At 31.0% G+C, this 20,037-nt stretch overlaps 1 protein-coding gene across 2 annotated transcripts; it reads right to left on the bottom strand.

Moving 5' to 3' along the window:
• Nucleotides 1-11,062: 11,062 nt before the first annotated feature.
• On the bottom strand, nt 11,063-19,798 carry LOC143059817 (dnaJ homolog subfamily C member 27-like). Of its 2 annotated transcripts, XM_076233387.1 has the most exons (6): nt 19,648-19,798; nt 17,826-17,891; nt 15,525-15,597; nt 13,792-13,988; nt 12,276-12,346; nt 11,063-11,311 (listed from the first exon to the last, which is right to left on the bottom strand). In XM_076233387.1, exons 1-6 carry the CDS (start codon nt 19,714-19,716, stop codon nt 11,197-11,199), a joined length of 591 nt encoding a protein of 196 aa, XP_076089502.1. In that variant the 5' UTR covers nt 19,717-19,798; the 3' UTR covers nt 11,063-11,196. The 2 variants fall into 2 exon arrangements, with proteins under 2 accessions (XP_076089502.1, XP_076089503.1); XM_076233388.1 differs by lacking the exon at nt 17,826-17,891 and having other exon boundaries at nt 19,648-19,794.
• Between the last annotated feature and the right edge of the window lie 239 nt (nt 19,799-20,037).

Below are 20,037 nucleotides of genomic sequence, written 5' to 3'. Positions count from 1 at the left end.
TAACAAACTTTTCTAAAATTGTCTGTTTGTAAATTTTGAAATTATGAAGAAACTAAGGTTTCAACTCCCTCAGGCAAAGTTGACTTTAGATGAATTTGGCTATTTATATTAGGTATTTTTGTCTTATAGCTCTTCAACGGTTTCGGTTCTTATACATCCCTCGGATTTCAAATAGTTGGCTCTGAGCGTTCCTGGTGAAGGTAAATCCAGAAAAAACGCTTTGGACGCATGAAATTATTAAATGTGTTGTTTTCAATTTTCTGGACCAATAGATAAAAATATACTCGTCAGATCGATAACAAGCATACGAAAAGATCTTAAGAACAGAAAACGATAAACACTAGGTGCTATTCTAAAAGTACTCAAAGTTATAATCTAGTTTTAAGCCAATTCCAATAAAAAGTTAATCATGATTTAGTCTTATATCTGACATAATATTTGGATCAAAATATAACTCTTGCCGTACCTACTCCTTGTCGTACCTACTCCTCTACCTATAATAAATCACGTAAATTTTTCTAATTACAATATTAATAATAAAAGAAAAAGGTTGCATTTCCATTTGACAGTTAATTGTGCTGCACAGCTGATCAGAGTTCTAGGAATTTTAAGTTGTAACATTTTGTAACAAGACTATCTGTGCTCACAAATGTAACTACACGAGGATTGATAGACAAGCCACTGATAGTCGAATTGTCGAACCATAAATAGAAAAGGTGTAATTCCATTTGGTTCTTCAGATGGCCAATTGAAATAAACCATTTCACTACCGTCATTGTACTTCCATCCACGTCCGGTATTTTGCCCTTGTATACAGATGGGTACATTGTACACATATCCGATATCAGCTGAAAAACAATAAAACAAAAAGGCAAAGGAGTAGGTTCAGTAAGACCCCTTTTTGGTCCCAAAATATATCAGTTTTACAAAATTGTTTAAATGTAAACTTTTAGTTGTTTTTTGAAAGGTATAATGCCTCTGCTACATAAATATGGGCTTATTTTGGCATTACAATGCACATATATCGGGTACTTTCATCAATAAGTCATGCTAAATTACTGAAATCTTCACAATCTCAGCATTTTAGTTAAATTTTAGACGGTTTCCGTCTTAAATGAAAGTGGCCGCATTCGTGTTCATTCTTGATATTAAAATGTAAGCTGTGTTTAATGATAATACATAACATATATAAAGGTCGAGGATGAACACGGATGCGGCCACTTTCATTTTTGACAAAAACCATATGAAAAGTGACAGTTTTTGGAATATTTGATAGATTTTTCATATTTAAGCTTGCATCGGAGCGTTTTTAATGAGTGCATCAGTTAACATCTTTCACCCAAAATAATTGAATCAATTGAAATAGACATTTAAGTGTTTAAAAAGTTTCCAAAATCTGTCTTCAGATGAAATTGAAATTTGAGGCCAAAACCGGCCCTTACCGGACCTACTCCTTTAAAAAGGAAAAATTCATAAAAAACTGATAAAATCAAACGTATGCGTAACAGAGTAGCCGGCATAATCCTGAGTTGGTACAAGTATGAAATGGTTGGTTAAATATGGTAATATAGAAGTGAGAGATGAGAGGTACCAAGGGACATTCAAACTCACAAGTCCAAAATCATAAGTAATAAGTCTAATTCGGTAGGAAACATTTGAGGGAAAGGGGATGGAATCGCAGTTACAACATTTGGAAAATATCTACAATCATCTATGAAACAGATATTTCATAACGGTTCACCAAATCGTGATTGAGTCTATAAAATTTATAAGAAATCATTTCAACTTCGCCAATTGGAATTATTGGTTCGTTAGCTCCCTTGTGATCAGCAATCCTCTATCAACGGAATGTTGTTACAGCATCAACTGGGAAATATATACTTTGTTTGCTGATGGAATGTTGGTACATAGAAATGGCAAGATCACACAATTGGGAAGCCGAAATCATCGATTTTGTCGTAAAGTTTTGTTTTCAACCAACCATCATTAACAACTAGATGTTCTATTAGATATATGCGCTCAATATAGTCACCTAATTTGAAATAAAATTAGGTTGGAATTGGGAATACGTGTGTAAAGTGTAGTAAAATCAAACGTAATTAGTTTGAGATGGATAGCTAAACCTCACACTTGACTGTTGTTTGTGGATTCGCCCTATTGACAAAACTTTAGGCCAATGTAACAACACCTTAAATTCAGCAGCCACACCGTGCTAACATACACCAACCACATACAACCCAGAAAGAGATATTAGATATTTTTATAAATTAATTTGACATATCAGTCGATTGACCTCTCTGAAATACGCTTACATGGGGCAACCCTGAAACCTAATTTAAAAGATATTTGCTTTTTCTTTTGTGAAAAGTTAACCCAGTATTCCAAGGCACCTGATATCAACTTCGGTTTAATAATGGGGTTCATATTGCTACGCGTTTAGGTTTCTTTATTGTGATTCGTCCACTGCTGTTTATCTTTTGATCTTCTTTTGTTTTTGCTTGGGTATTGTAAGTTATATTTCGACTTACGAAAATTACTTTTTTGTATCTTTTAATATACTTACATTTACAATTACTTTGAAAACCAATGAATCAAAGAATAAGAAAATATTCAAAAGACTCCGAAAACTGTTGATTTATTATTTGAATTTTGTTATTTATTTCATATTCCATTTTGGTTTTGAGAAGCTTTCGAATCTATTTATTGTCCTTTTTTAACACAATATGAGTTTTGTAGGACAAAATGTGCATTATATCAAAATTATATTCCTGAAATATATAATTTGGTAAATAAACTATGATAAGCATTGTGTACAATTACAAAAATACCTGTTATTTCTTTAATGTATTTGTCCTTTTCCTGGGAATCAATTCTAATAAGGTCGTTTTCAGGACAGAAGAAAACATTATTTCGGTCAGTGGTATCAATTTTTGGTCCAAACTGAAGGCACATGTCAAGTTCTCTGTAGTTGAAGAATTCTAATGAACATCTACCAGACCCTATTCGTTGAAAAAAAATCCAATTAATAATTATCAAGCAACTGGAAACTTTTATTGTTCGTGCCTTTGAACCAGTTTCGATCAATTGAAAAGTTAAGGTTTAGCCAAAATTTCTTATTAATATGAAAACGAGGATACCAAGAGAATAATCACATATTGGAAATCGTAGAAAGAATACAGCACTAGTTCAAATGAAGAGAAAAAAACGAAAAGCCATCCAAAAAACACAGTAACAAATCAAAAAGATTGAGAACCACAAGTTCAATCCCAAAATACAAAATAAACGTCTGAACAGCAAGCTGTAATAGGTCTTGCCCACATACAAATGTAGTTACACTCACCTATTAGACGAGTCAAAGACAAACATTGGCATAATAAATGGAAAGTTCACGATGAGAAAATTTAAGTCATACAAATAGTGTTAAAATATTTATTTTTCAACCGATCATCTCTATCAAATTCAAGACATAAGACACGATATGATGAACATTAGCAGTATCTCTGGGATCTCTATTTTAAAGAAAAGCCAATCCTAATTAGCAAACATTTAAATATTCAGCTAAATGGCATCATGAAATACCGAATGTCAAGTTAAAGGATGATGTCAGACAATTTTTTGATACATTCTCTGAACTCTTCAAGGCCATCTCAAATTAGAAAGTCCCTTTTATAAAGATAATGGGAAAATCAAAAGATCAAACACACCAAACGAATGGAAATCAAGTGTCATATTCCTGACTTGGTACAGAAATTTCCTTATGTAGGAAAAGGTGGATTAAACATAGTTTTATAGCTAACCAAACCTCTCACCTGTAGTCGCATAAAATTTTATTAGATTGACAACAATGTATGAGCAAAACCAAGAAAATAGGTAAAAATGTAAAAAAAAGGAGCATATCAGTCAACATCGTGTTATAATTTTAATCACTACAAAAACAAACAAATATGTCATCAAGGAAAACTAATCCAATGAAGAAGACATTCCCTGCTCGCGAGACATCTCTTCATACAAAATAACACAACTAAATCTAGTCTAAGAACCGATAACTTTAAAATACAATAGTCGGATTTTCCTCGTGTCATCTTCTTCGGAGACAACAGATGATAGATGTAAGTTTGTTAAGATTAGAATTTGATTTGTAACATTAATTGTTATACAATTTAATGCATAAAAATCTAGTCGTGCACAATTGATGCATATATACCCAACTGTTCCCGTAAAATTGGTTCATCCTTTATTAAAGCAGCATTTACATTTTTTATGCTATCGAGTTGTCTGAATCGGTTCTATTAATAATTTATTTCTTATTGTTTTATTATAAATATCTTCTATTCTTACAACAATTTCCAATTTTTTAAAGAAAAAGGGAAATTGAAAATTAAACCTAAACTTATAAACTATGAAACTATCTGTTCAAATTAGTCAAACATGATGATTTGTATTGGATTCGTCGCGCAATATGTTTTTTTTTATTTGTAGAGCAATCAATCACCTATCAATCAATCATATTTTTTTTTTGTGTTGCTCAACTCTTTCTGTGAAGTGCTTGTATACTGTATGTCTTTTCATTGCATGTTTAGCAATGGTGTTGTCTGATTAATTTTTTTTAAATGTATTTTATTTCCTCCTTACTATATTCTTATATTCTATATAGACAGTATGCAAAACCAAAAAGGGTTTCTGGAGGTTATACTATCTTCTTTTGCCTCCCTAGGGCAGAGTTTTTCCTGAATAATTTCAAGAACTCCTTTAGTTGTCCCGAATATTGAATAAAATTAACGGTACCAATTTTCTTGCACCAGATGCTCTGAATATTTGTTATTTTGAACATACTATATTGGTGTAAAATAAACTCACCTTACCAGGTTTACAAATGCGCTCAAGTCAAAACAATTTAAAAAGACCAAATAAAGTCTTAAGTCGAAGAACCTTGGCGTTAAATGTATAATTAATTTTAGAATTTTAGAAAAAAGTGAAAATCAAAAACGTATACATGTACTTACTATCTCTTGTGATGTAAAATTTCCAACCAGCAGCCGACTTGGTTATGACTGTATAGATGAAAGGATCCCGATGTAGAATGCAAGTTTTGGTCAGCGTATTAAAGAAAAATGACACACAGCGTTTATTTAGAGAACAAATGATTGAACATTCGAAAACTGAATTGACAGTAAGTATTTCAATGCTATTCTTATCCTCATATGTATCATCAAATATCGATTTGTGATGTACTGAAATTTGAATGTTTGAAAAACAGAAAACCAAAATATTCAGAAAATACAAATATAAAAAAAATATTTGAAACAGCATATTTGCTTTTTTTAACATGAAATCTTACTTTATATTTAGTAAGCAAAAGAGTCAAATTTAATTAACTGTTCTAGCGAATCATATCAACGGATAATAAAACATGAGAACACATGAATACGCACTGCAGTCGTTGTACTGAATGTACTGCAATCTGTCACAAATTCATTGGTTTTGCAAAGCAAAGATTGTTTTTAGATCTTTAAAATAATTGAGGTATTGATAAAAATTGATAAAAAAGAAATAACAAGTTTTCTTTTTTGGGAAAGAACAAAATTGGTTTCGATCTTATTTTTTGTAAGTACCTCAACAATTGTTATACGTCTGTAATTGCTGTTTTGATGCCAATTGTAGTATTCACATATAAATATTTAAATATTAATTAATAACGTCCAATTAAAATAAAACTCATGATATTTATTTTCTTTGTTAATAAGATCAATTGTAGTGTCCTATAAATGATATATGATTTACAACATGTCATTCATTGTTAGACTAGTATGTCTTATGGGAACAAGAAACATTATCTATAATGTAGGATTTAAATACTACTCAAAGCTAAAAATGTCTTAGAGAATGACCTTTTAACTTCCAGGGGGGTTATGTTTTTTTTTTTCTAAAACAATATTTTAATCCCCACTTTAATGGAAAAACATTTGTTCAAGCAGAAAACAAAAAAAAATATTCTGAATGAAAATTCCTCCCATACCTAAAAGTCTTAAATACTGAAAAATCTGATAGATCGCGTAAAAAACTAAAAGTGACTCAGAAAACAAACATATCCCCTTTTCTGAAGTTAAATGATTGCTCCTGTACATTTAAATAGACATGTTTATATGAAATAAAAGACACATCAAAACAAGCACAAAGGTTGCAGTTTATAGCACTTTTATCCTCGTTTTGTCTTATTGAGACGTTGTTAAATGTTTAATGTTCAAACGACATTACGTTCCAATTTAAATAGACGAACTAGATTGTTCCTTCTGTGCTTTATCTGTTTTGCTCTGACAACCGTATGTTGCAAGGAAGAGAACCAATTAACAATATCTCAATCAGAAAAGCTACCCAGTCAAAGTAATTTATGGCGTAATTAAAAAGGCAAATGAATTAACAATTGTACACAGACCGCACAAGGAAAAAAAAGAATTAAAAGAAGTAGGTCTCCATTATTTTGTTATTAAACTCCTGAAGTGTATTTGTTATACATACTGGTTTTCTTCATAAAACATTGAAATAACGAGACTTTGACATGACTGTAAGTGTTGCTCTCCCCTATTGCAGATAACTGATTCAAAATTCTGACCAAATTGGAATTTATTTTATCAAACCAAACTGACCATGCAGTAAATGATGTGCCTTCATATCAGAAAGACAGTATATAATGTGCACTCATATATCAGAACAATCATTAAGGGCATACGATACAGTTACAGGGGAGATAATGACGTTGCTAACGTAAAATGTTATTTTCGCGACGTCAAACTGTGACATATCGGGAAAAGATGCATTTTTCGACTGATTTTTATCATTCAAACTTATTTAATTTGAAAACGAGTTCATGGACCCCTATTTTTCAAAACAGCAATTTGTTTCATTTTGCAGGGAGATTATGTGACACAAATTTTATAAAACTGTAAATAGAGGATTTTTTTAAATTTTGATAACCATGCAGCAAAAAATGACGTATTTTCCTCAATTCATGAACATTTGATAAATATGAGTTATTTCTGAATAAAAAATGCATATTTTTTTAGGATACTTATAAAAACAGAAATTACCGATTATTTAACAAAAAACAATTTGTGTTTATTTCTTATAACAAAAAAGTTATGTCTTTCTTTCGAAAAAGAAATTATGGCCACAAATCTGAATTTTGAGCAAATATACAAAATTTCGACCTCATTTTACTCAAAAAGTAGCACATGAAGGTATATTTTTTATTACATATTTGATTTAATCAGGTAAAAAATAGCCTATATGCAAATTTTCACGAACTTGTAAATACAGGATCAAAACTGTATCGTATGCCCTTAAATGGTGTGCAATCATATATGGATCAGCCAGTAAATGGCGTGCACTCATATGGGAACAAGCAGTAAATGATGTGCGTTCATATTTGAACAGGTAGTAAATGATTTGCACTTATATCAGAACAGGCAGCACTAAATGATTTCATTTATATCTGAACAGACAGTAAATGATGTGCACTTATATCCGAACAGGCAGTGAATGATGTGCGCTCATATTGGAACAGTCAGCAAATGATGTGCTTTCATATCCGAATCGTTAGCAAATGGTAATAACTCATGTTCAAATAGCAGTAGATGGTAAGAAAAGGCAGTAACTGGTGTGCACTCATATCAGAACAGGCATTGAATGATGTAACCACGTGCTCAGCAAGGCGCAGCTGTATACGACCGCAGAAGTCGAAACCTTAACAGTTGGGGCAAGTATGGACACAACATTCAAGCTTGATACAGCTCTGATTTGGATTGCCAGCAATTTTTTTTACATAATATGCGTTTCTGACAAAAAACAAATATCAAGATCTTACAAATCTATTGCGCAATATTGTGCAATTAAAGATTTCTTCTTTAAACTTTTCAAAAATTTGGAATTTGCGAAATTTGGAAGAAAAAATTGAAAACAACTACCACCACCCTTTTTGTTGTAATTAGGTCAAAACCTGACATTTCTTTATACAATATATACAAGTAGTGTAAGGGAGGTAAATCCAAACATACCCAACATTGTATGTTAAATGTTTTAGAATTATCTCCCTTAGACTGCTTTTAAATTGTCCATTGGCCAGAAATGCCTAGTTTTCCCACTTTTTTGCCCCTAATTCCGACACATTTTGAGCCATAACCCCCAAAGTCTATACTAGCCGTCCGTTCATAGTATGGGAACTTGTGGTTTTATTTCAGAGAAATTCATACAATTAAACATAAGTTATTATTTGAAAACTACAAAAATGATCATTTTTGGCCCCATTTGGGGCCCCTAATTCTTAAACTATTGAGACCATAACCCCCAAAATCAATCCCAACCTTTCTTTAGTGGGATTGAACCTTCTTGTAAACATTTATAGAGATCCATACACTTAAACACAAGTTATTGTCTGCAAACTAGAAAAATGTTGGGTTTTTTGCCCCTTATTCCCACATATTCAGGGAAATTAACCCCAAACTGAATTCCAGCCTTTCCTGTGTTATAGGGATACTTGTGGTACAATGTCAGAGAGATCCATATAGTTACACACAAGTTATTGTCTTGAAACTAGAAAAATGCTTGTTTTTTACCCCTTTTTGACCCCTTTTTGGCCCTTGATTTCTAGACTGTTTGCCCAAAAACCCCTGAAAATAAATCCCAACCTTCTATTTATGGTATTAAACATTGTGGTACAATTTCAGAACAATTGCAATATTAATACACAACTTTTTGTCCTAAAACTAAATAAATGCTGTGTTTGGCCACCTTTGGGTCCCTAATTCCTAAACCTTTGGGACCATAACCCCCAAAATCAATCCCAAGCTTCCTTTTATGGTTATAAACATTGTGTTAAAATTTTTTTGATCTCTTTCAAAAGTTGTTATTTGGAAACAATCCGTCTTCAGACAATGCTGACGACAACGTGATAGCAAAATACAACAAAAAAAAAAAATTATGCGGTCGTTTAAAGAAGATGTGGTATGATTGCAAATGAGACAAATCTCCACAAGAGACCAAAATGACGCACAAATTAACAACTATAGGTCACCGTATGGCCTTCAACAATGAGAAAAGCCCATACCGCATCGTCAGCATTCATATCGGAACAGACAGTAAATGATTTTCATTCATATCAGAACAGTCAGTGAATGTTGTGCATTCATATATGAACAAGCAGTAAATGATGTGCACTTATATCAGAAGTCAGTAAATGATGTGCATTCATATGTAAATCGTTAGTAAATGGTGAGCACTTATATTTGAATAGACAGTAGATAGTAAGAAAGCCAGTAATGTGTGTGCACTCATATCAGAACATGCATTGAATGATGTGCATTTATATCGGAAAAGGCAGAAAATTATGTACCCTCACATTGGAACAGTCAGTAAATGATGTGCACTCGTATGGGAACGAGGCTGTATATAATATGCATGCATATTGAAAAGGCAGTATATGATGTGCACTCATATTAGATCAGTCAGTATATAATGTGGACTTATATTGAAACAAGCAGTATATAATGTGCACTTATATTGAAACAAGCAGTACATAATGTGCACTTATATTGAAACAAGCAGTATATAATGTGCACTTATATTGAAACAAGCAGTATATAATGTGCACTTATATTGAAACAAGCAGTATATAATGTGCACTTATATTGAAACAAGCAGTATATAATGTACACTTATGTTTGAACAGGTTGTAAATCATGTGCACTCATATCGGAACAAAATCGGCTATAAATGTGTGCTCTTATGTCAGAACAGGTATTATATGATGTGCACTCATGTCAGAAAAGGCATGTAGATGATATGCACCTATATCAGAACAGTCAGTATTAGTGTTGTGCATTCATATCCAAACATGCAATAAATGGAGTGTACACATAACAATTAAGTCGTAATTGATGTGTACCCATAAAAGGTAATAAATAATGTGCACTAATATGGGAACAGGCAGTATATAATGTGCAGTCTTATCAGAATTATCAGTAAATAAATTAATTTTGGATGTAACGCGTCTTCTGATTGGCTGACGTTATTTTGTTATGAGCCCATAGACATAATTTAGTCATGTGACCGTGACATCATCAACGTTTTTTCATGGTTTTCTACGGTTTAAAATGGAATTTAGAATTAAATTATAAGAAATGACTGTTATATTTTTTCTGTCTATTCGAAATAACATAAAAAATGTGGTGCACACTGTTAAATAACATGCTACGCACGTTATTCAGTGTGCACCACATTTTTAATGTTATTTCTTCATAGACAGAAAAGATATTACAGTCATTCCTTAAATAAATTAATTAACTGCATAGTAAAGTTAACTAAAATCCTTTATTTATATGAAAATGCACTTTGTAGTAAAAAAAATATATATATATATATATAAATAACAAAAAAATCAAATTACTGTAAATTCATAAATTATTGCAAGATTTTTATTAATGTGAATAACTCAACTGGTTAAGTCTTGCTTTAATTAAATCTAGCTTTCTGGTATCTGATACATAAAGAAACTTTAATAAATAATCAATCTTGCCTTTTAGTTTGATATATAAAATAAAAATGTACTAATAAATGCCTGCAATAATTTCTGAATTTACAATACAATATAATTCTATGAAAGAGTTGTTACTATTGAAATAAATTATGCTGTTATCCTAACATGATTTAAAAATGGATTAAGTGTTCAAAAATGGGAAAAAAAATTAAGTTAAAACCCATTTATAAAAATCATAAAAAATAACTCAATGTCTAAACTTTAGCATAAAAAAACAAGTGTCTATGATTCGTTATGCATGTTTTGATAAAGTGACATGACAAAGAGTATGTATACTTTACAAAATTTTACACTACAAAATTGATTAATCTTCTAAGACATGTTTTTACTCATTATAATTAAAAAGTTTTAGATCTATTTTTGAACCCAAAAAAATACATTGCAGAAAATGAAAATGAATATATATACTATAAACATGATAAATCTAATTTTCAATTTAAACAATCATTTTGAAAATATAATTGTACCAGGAGACAAGTTCTGAGTATTTTAATCAGGATGGCCAGACTGAACAGTTAAATAATCTTTTGACTTCATAAATTGTCAATGACTTTATTAAAGTAACTGTTGCCTTTTTTGCATTTGATAAATTGTTAGTATGACAGTTTTCAGCCTGTTGGATTAGCTTTTTTCCACAGTTTTTTCCGTTCTATGATAGTTACTAAAATGTCTTGGAAAAGTCTATCAACACCATCCCCTGTCGCTGCTGATGTCTCAAAATATCTGAAATGGAAAATAAATTCTGCATATAAAAACTCAATGACATGTGATAAGAAATTTCAACAAAAAAGTTTCAGCAGTGCATCTATATATATTTTGGTGTTTAGCGTGACGTCCATTTTCACTTAACAAATACATATTTTTGTTTAGGAGCCAGCTGGTCCTGAGGACTCCTAGCGCAGGATTTATACGCTATGATGAAGACCCATTAGGGGCCTTGGGCTGTTTTTTGCTCTTTGGTCATGTTATTGTCTCTTTTACAGACATTCTCCATTTCAGTTCTCAATTTTATTGGTTATAGATATTTAATTCATTCTAATCATTGCTGGGTTATCTAAAATTTTGTTACAAGATAAAGTCAAAATTCTGAAAAATCATGTGTTTAACATTATAAAACAGTAAGAAAACCCTTTGAATCATTTTTGATAGAGCAAACAGTATGTAGTGATTTTTTTTGCATTATAATTCTTTTATACAATATAATCTCTTCAATTTGATATGGGTTTTTTTTTATTTTGAAACACACAATCAAATGTTATAAAAAGGGAGATAATACCTCTTTCTTCAATTTTTGTGCTATTTTTCACATTTCTTACACAGTGTAATAAAATTGTTTCTATTCTAAGAAAATATCTCTTCCTGGCAAATGATTGATTGAAATTTTGAAAAAAGGCGACCATGTTTGATGACATCACATATCAAGAACAAAACTTTCTGCAAATCTTTGAAATAGTAGGATAAAAATCATTAAATATTGAAATTCAACTGTCTGGTGTGGTGAAATATCATAACAAACCTTGTTTGAGCTAAGTGAGTGTTAATTCCCTGCTTATTTCATAAAGGATTTTTTAATACAAACTAGTATCTAGAATTTATAGCATCACATCAATATCCAATCATTAATCAAAATATTTCAGGTAGCATCACATTCAAGCAATGTTTTTTGCTAAAGATCCATTGCACTTACTTGATTCTGTTTTGATTTGCCCATTTCTTTGATTCATTTGTACTAATCACTCTTTTCTGTTTTAAATCAGTCTGTGAATTACAAAATATTATTAATTACAAATATGTACTGTCAATTCAGAAATTAATATTGCGTGCATTTATTACTGCTATTTAAAAAAAAATAGAATGTGGTTGTAATTATTGCTATTTAAAAAGTCTACTTACAGATCTATGTTTTAGTTATCAAAATGTGAGTTTTTATTATTGTGATTTTCACATTTGCATTATTCGAATTTAGGTCATAAGAAATGAGTGACCGGTGAAAAATAATGTTCTTCCAATTCTTGAACCAATGCATACAAACAGCATTAACTTAGTCTTCTGTGCACGAATTTATCATTTTTTTCGTGTAAATTTCATATAATCGTCAATTTTTTTTTCAATTGGTCAGTGTTGTTGTGAAAATATGGCAGGTAATTAAAGTTCGTGTTTTGAAGCCGAAGTTTAACGATTGTCACCTGTTTGTCAACAATCAACAAAAAATCAACAAAAAAGCACGGAAATTGAGCACGTGTTTAGCATGTAAATTCAGATAAAAGTTTATTTTAAGGATATCCATGCGTATTGTGATCACCGGATTTTTACGAGATGGGTCACACTGAGGTCACTTTGCATACGGAAAATATGTTGGGGGAATTTCAGGAAGCAATTGAAATAAAGTAAACTTCTTCTAAATAGGAAAAAATTAAAGAATTTTCTTCAGAAAAAATTATAAGTACATAAGTTTTATAATGAAAACTATCCATTGAGTTATAAAAAAACATATGCATTATTTTTTTTGATTTGAGGTTTCTTATGACTTTAATAAAAACCTCACAATAATTTCTGACTTTACAGTAATAAATGTATATGTTGCCTGTATAAACTAGACAAAACTTTTAAACAAATATTGGCTACAACAGTGAGATAAATTGAGTTTAGATTGTATATACAGCTTGATTTCTCGAAACAATCAACATGATCAAAGGAGGTGTTATAAAGTTGCATCATCAAATCCAATAAAATTATCATTCAAAATGGCTTTGTGTGTACTGTTATAATATTTAAGTTAATTAAGGATGTACTTAGGTGAGGTTAGGTGAAAATTAATAAATTGAGAAGTTAAAATTGATACTATAAGCTGGTAGAGCATCAATTAAGGATAAAAATAAGCTAAAAATATTGATAGGTCATGGACTAGCTCCTTTTCGAGATATTTTAGAATTAAAATATGGCGGGAAAAGGCTGACTCGGACTTTTACCTTATATTTGCATTGGTATTATTGAGTCTCAAAACAAAAGAAAGAAAATTAAGAATCTTCTAAAATTTTGGTAAATGACCTTTTAAGAGCTATTTATAGTCTTATATGAAAAAATAAATGGGTGTTATGGGGCAAAATATTTTACATTGTATTGTATGGAAAAAAATCAAGGAGTCCGAACATTTGAAACAAATTCAAAAACCTCACCTAAGTACATCCTTAATGATAACAAACCTTATTAGCTACAACAATGAGATCTGGTGTACCAGTTGTGTATCTTTGAATTTCTTTAAGCCATGAGTCCAGGGCATCAAATGTGGCTTGGTTTGTCACATCAAATGCCATAAAAATAGCATCAGCTTGGATGTAAAGTTCATTTCTTACATCAATGTATTCTGTACTGCCTGATAGATCCCAAAGATGGACTCTCACTAAAAATATTGTACAGTATAATAAATCATATTTGAATTGTATGCACGATTACCGATAAATATAAACAGTGTAAAAAATAATATGATTTTATTTTCTTGTTGTCTTCAGTTTGAGTTTTTTTTTCACTTGGAAATCTCTCTGATAAGAGTTATTCCCTTATAAGGTCAATAGTGTATCTATGTTTAATGATTAAATTTCTGTCTTAATATAATAAAAATTCGTAAGGGTTCCGCGGAACGGTCCAGTGTCTCGCCTACTTTTGCTGTTAATCGCAGACTCAACAAAAATGAGGAAAAACATCAATAAAAATTTCCCTCTCGATACTGTCTTTTGATTGACAGAAGCTTCCAAGTTTGGTAAAAATCCAGGATAGTTTATGAATCTAATAAATGTTTTATAAACTTTAACTGCAGACTGTATGTAATGTTAACTGGAAGAAAAACTAAGTCCATTTATAAGTAAAATACAGAAAAAGTGGATTTTGTTTTATAAAATTTACTTCTGAATAATATCTTATGATCAGAAACAAGCTTTTGTCCAAGTTTGGTAGAAATCCAGGATAGTTTAGGAACATTATAAAAAATTTAAAAACTTAAACCACAGAGTGAATGTTTTGTTTCTGGCAAAAAAACTAAGTCCATTTATAAGTAAAATAGACGGAAAAGTGGAAATTTATTTTTACAAAATTTTCTTCTTGATACTATCTTATAATCATAAACAAGCTTCTGTCCAAGTTTGGTACAAATCATGGATAGTTTATGAAAGTTATTAAAATTTTAAAAACTTTAACCACAGAGTGAATGTAATGTTTCCTCGCAGAAAAACTAAGTCCATTTATAAGTAAAATACGGAAAAAATGGAATTTTAATCTTACAAAATTTACTTCTGGATACTTTCTTATGATCATAAACAAGCTTCTGTCCAAGTTGTCTGTTGATATAGTTTAAGAAAGTTATTAAAATTTCAAAAACTTTAACTACAGATTGAATATTTGTGGACGCCGCCGATGACGACGATGACGGAATGTAGGATCGCTTAGTCTCGCTTTTTCGACTAAAGTCGAAGGCTAGACAATAAAATTAGACAATCTTATTTCTGAATCCCTTTGTATGTATATGTCAATTTTTTTTCGCACATCATGTTTTAAAATATAAGATTTTAAAATCACATTATTTGAAATCAAAAGGTGGATAATCAAATCTTCTTTGGATTCCTCTATTTTCGTGGGAAACATTTTTTCATGCTTTTGGTGTGTTTGTAGATGAACCATAAATTTCATATGAATATAAATTTCTTTTCGTCTGAGTTATTGACAGTATTCATTAAAACCATGAGTTCAAGTTTCCATGAAAGACAGTTTTTGTATTTGTAACCACTGTAAAAAATTATTCCACAGGATTTTAAATATATGAAATCCAATCAAAAAATAATAAAACAGTCTAAAATAAAAGCCTGAAGATTTGTGTGGCTCTGCGTACAGAAATTAGAGGTAATTAACCCATGATCAGTCAAATAATTGAAAATATACCACTTACAATCTATGCCTTCACAATGTTGGATTTTAAAACCATAATCTACTCCAACTGTAGGTTGATAACCTGCACTGAACTGTAAAAAAGGAATATATAGTTTTCTAAGCATATCTTTCAAAAAGATGCTTGATTCATTGATATATTGCTATTTCAAATATACTGAGTTCCTCCTAAATTTGATGTTGTTTAATACATGTAGGTAAAATAAATCATCTTAGACAAATTAATTTATAACCAGGCAGGCAATATGTTGTGATGAAAAATGTCCAGGTGAGCACAGATAATTTAAAATTGAAAAAAATCGATAGAACTTGGATAGTTGTCACTTATGTTCACAATGTTAATAGTCTGTTAAAATGAATGTGAGATATTTTAAGTCTCCACATTTGTAATTCATGTATGTTGTTTGGCAGATATCAATCTAATTTCTAATTTTTTAGCTCACCTGGCCAAAAGGGCCAAGTGAGCTTTTCTCATCACTCAAGGAGTTATTGCCCTTTATACTATAGTCATTTTTTACCAATTTTTCATAAATTTTTGTAATCTTTTACAAAAATCTTCTTCTCTAAAACTACAGGGCCAAATTAAACCAAACTTGGCCACAATCATCATTGGGGGTATCTATTTTAAAAAATATGTGTGGTGACCCAGCCAACCAAACAAGATGGCCACCATGGCTAAAAATAGAACATAGGGGTAAAATGTAGATTTTGGCTTATAACTATGAAACCAAAGCAGTTAGAGCAAATCTGACATGTGGTTAAATTGTTTATCAAGTCAATATCTATCTGCCCTGATATTTTCAGATGAATGGGACAACCGGTTGTTGGGTTGCTGCCCCCCAATTGGTAATTTTTAAAGAAATTTTGCTGTTTTTGGTTATTATCTTGAATACTATTATAGATAGAGATAAACTGTAAACATCAATAATGTTCAGCAAAGTAAGATCTACAAATAAGTCAATATGACCAAAATGGTCTGTTGACCCCTTAAGGAGTTATTGCCCTTTATAGTCAATTTTTAACAATTTTCATTAATTTGGTAAATTTTTGTAAATTTTTACAAAATAGTTTCCTCTGTTACTAATGGGCAAATTCATTATAGATAGACTGAGATAATTCTAAGTAGCAAGAATGTTCAGTAAAGTAAGAACTTCAAACACATCACCATCACCAAAACACAATTTTGTCATGCATCCATCTGTGTTAATCTTTGTTTAATATGCACAAAAGTGAGCGACACAGGTTCTTTAGAGCCTCTAGCTTAGAGTTATCTCCCATTTCAAAATTTTATTTTTTTTTCAAAGTTATATGTGTCTCCCCTCATTAACTTATCACTAATGAAAATATAAATTTAAAAAATATTCTGTATGGTAGTGGTGATCAGTGGTCAGTGGGGTTCTTTTTCTTCAAATGATGAATAATTTGCATGATTTGTAAGAATAAAAATAGCTAGTAAATAGTTAAAATTTAAATCCTTGATTATAACAAATGATTAAATAAAAAAAAATTAACAAGAATTATATGCTAAAATCTCAACTGAAGACAAATGACTATAATAGGTTTGTTTAGAGAGATATATACGTTTACTTTTCTACATTGGATAGAGGTATAGGGGGAGGGTTGAGATCTCACAAACATGTTTCACCCCGCCACAGTTTTGCGCCTGTCCCAAGTCAGGAGCCTCTGGCCTTTGTTAGTCTTGTATTATTTTAATTTTAGTTTCTTGTGTACAATTTGAAAATTAGTATTGCGTTCATTATCACTGAACTAGTATATATTTGTTTAGGGGCATGCTGAAGGACACCTCCAGATGCGGGAATTTTTCGCTACATTGAAGACCTGTTGGTGACCTTCTGCTGTTGTTTTTTTTCTATGGTTGGGTTGTTGTCTCTTTGGCACATTCCCCATTTCCATTCTCAATTTTATGTATACATGTATCACCTATTGTACCGTACCAAAAAATGTATAACATTTACATGTACATGTATATATATATATATATATAAATATATATTATCTGTTTAACTATAGTACAATGAATTTAATAATGAGCAGTCCTGCTCCTATACATGTATATATATTGTTCAAGTACTGACATTACAAGGTTGAGATGATTTTTAGTTGTATCCCCATTTATTTTTACAACACTTGAGATACAATTTAAATATATGTAAATATACATAGCAGATTTGAGTGGGGGTGCAGACAGTGTCACTTTGATTTCTCAGGATATTTTTTTCTTTCCATAAGTAAGTATGGAAGGATATTGGGAGAGTAATTCTTAATGTTACGACTAACATACCTTACTTTCACAGAAATGCTTGACAAGGCAAGTTTTACCTACACAGGCACTGCCAACACCAACTACCTAAAATCAGATAAGATAAATGTGAGTTTTTATCTTCAAACCATATCTTCATATCTAAATGCCAACAAAAAAATAATGTATGTGTTTCCTATTACATCTTAGAAAAAAATAGGGTAGTTAGGTAGGGATTTTTTTTTTATTTTACCTTTTTTTTTTACATGGAGTCTATGTGAGGAACATTCTGACATAAACACTGCATGCTTATTGAAAAATGATAAAAAAAAATTAGGGTTGGCTATTTTTTAGCTTGACAAAATAGGGAGGGTATGATAATAGGAAACACACATATTTTTTTTTTTATTTGGCCTAATTCATGTTATTTAGATTCTGTTGAATAATTGTCTAGTCGTTTACAATCATACAATACAATATGTATAACCACCAAAAACTTGGAATGATCCAGCAAAGGATATTGTAGCGCATTGATAGGATATTTGAGCGAACAAAAATCAGAGGTTTTAGTGCCAAAGTAGAACCCATTTTAGCGCCTGGTTTTTAACCGATTTTAGCTAAAATGGGCTCTAATGTCGGCGCTCAAATGTCCCCTGGTACATGTACAAGTAGTTCAAAATTTTTCCTTAAATTGTCCTGCACCCGAATGATCTCAGATGCTCTATATCTATCTAAATAGATTGAACATGATCAAAGGAAAGGGATTCAGGTGAAATCTGACACCAGATGATTTTAGATAATTATAGCCAATTCAGTTCAATTTTAGATTTAAAATGGTTGTTAATTTTTTTTCTGGGATGCCGTCGTAGGAAGGTGCCCCAGAAAAAAATTAAAATAGCCTTGCCAGACGTCATAATTATTTGGACTAGGTCCAAATAGGCAATTAATAACATTCTCATGTAAAAAAATCCTGCCCCCATAGTTACGGTTACCCCGCCCTAATTCCTGGTCCTACCCCTTTTACTCCTGCTTCAGCCCTCTTAATCCTGGGTTTTTGTCTCCTGTCCATCACCTCTATTTTTCTTGTTTTGTTTTATCTAATTTAATTATTCATTGATGATCATTGATCATCATTCTTTACTTTTTAAACATATTCAGGATAGGTATCAGGTTTGTTCGTGCCAAATACACTTTCGCACCCTACACGTTCGCACGTCTCATGTTCGCACCCAAGGTCTTAGCACTCTACACGTTCGCACCCAATTTTAATTTAAATTCCAGTTGAATAATTGGAAAATCATGATTGTTGTTGTAAAATTATAAAATTGCTTTGGTGTAAGTAAAAAATTCAAGATTTTAAATGAACAAAAGATAATTGTTTTAACAGCTTGGTCCCTTTGATCTGAAACAATAAAATATAGCAATACACTATTAATAACCAAAACATGATAAAAATTGATTCAACACACAAAAAAAAAAACGTTGACAGAATCCCACTTTATTTAGAAAGAATTATTTTTTTTAACAATACCAGAGACATATAATACATATAGTAATTGTATTATATGTCTCTGACAATACACTATTCAAAACATGATTAAGATTTATTCAACACAAAAAAAAATGCTGTCTCACTTTATTTTGAGACAATGACAACAAATATAAGAATACACTTGCCAAAACTTGATTACAAAGCTATAGTTATTAAACACAAAACCAATTAAAATTGGGCGCGAACATGTAGGGTGTGAAAGTGAAAGGGGGCGAACATGAGTGGGTGCGAACGTGAATGGGCGCGAACGGACCCGGATTCTTCAGGATATGGGTAAAAATAACCTTCCTTAGTGTCATAGAAAACACCTACTTTTACCCAATTCAGTGCATTAACTGCATCTTGTGGATTTTTAGTCAAATGCCCTGGTTTTCTATCCATTTTTGTAACCCTTTCAACGATTCATTCTCCTTCGCAACATATAAACAATCGCCTCAATTTTCGACCTTGGGTTTTTCCCTTATAAATGAAGCGAGCATACTTATTTTCGGAGAAAGCATTTTTTTAAAATGTTTTCGAACTAAAATGTAATTCCAAATTGAGAAGTTTGTAAGATTTATTTTCAGTCAGTATAAATATATTTTAAAGTAAAAAACATACCAAGTTAATTTTGACACGTATGCTAAAATATCAAAGCTAGCTAATTCTGTAGAACTTTGGAGTGTATAAATTAAGTCTCAATTTTCGGTTTAGATTCGTTTG

The sequence above is a fragment of the Mytilus galloprovincialis genome, chromosome 14 (assembly GCF_965363235.1).
Source record: "Mytilus galloprovincialis chromosome 14, xbMytGall1.hap1.1, whole genome shotgun sequence".
NCBI classification, from domain to species: domain Eukaryota; kingdom Metazoa; phylum Mollusca; class Bivalvia; order Mytilida; family Mytilidae; genus Mytilus; species Mytilus galloprovincialis.
The sequence above is the reverse complement of the archived record's forward strand: the minus strand, read 5'-3'. Positions and strand labels throughout refer to the sequence as shown.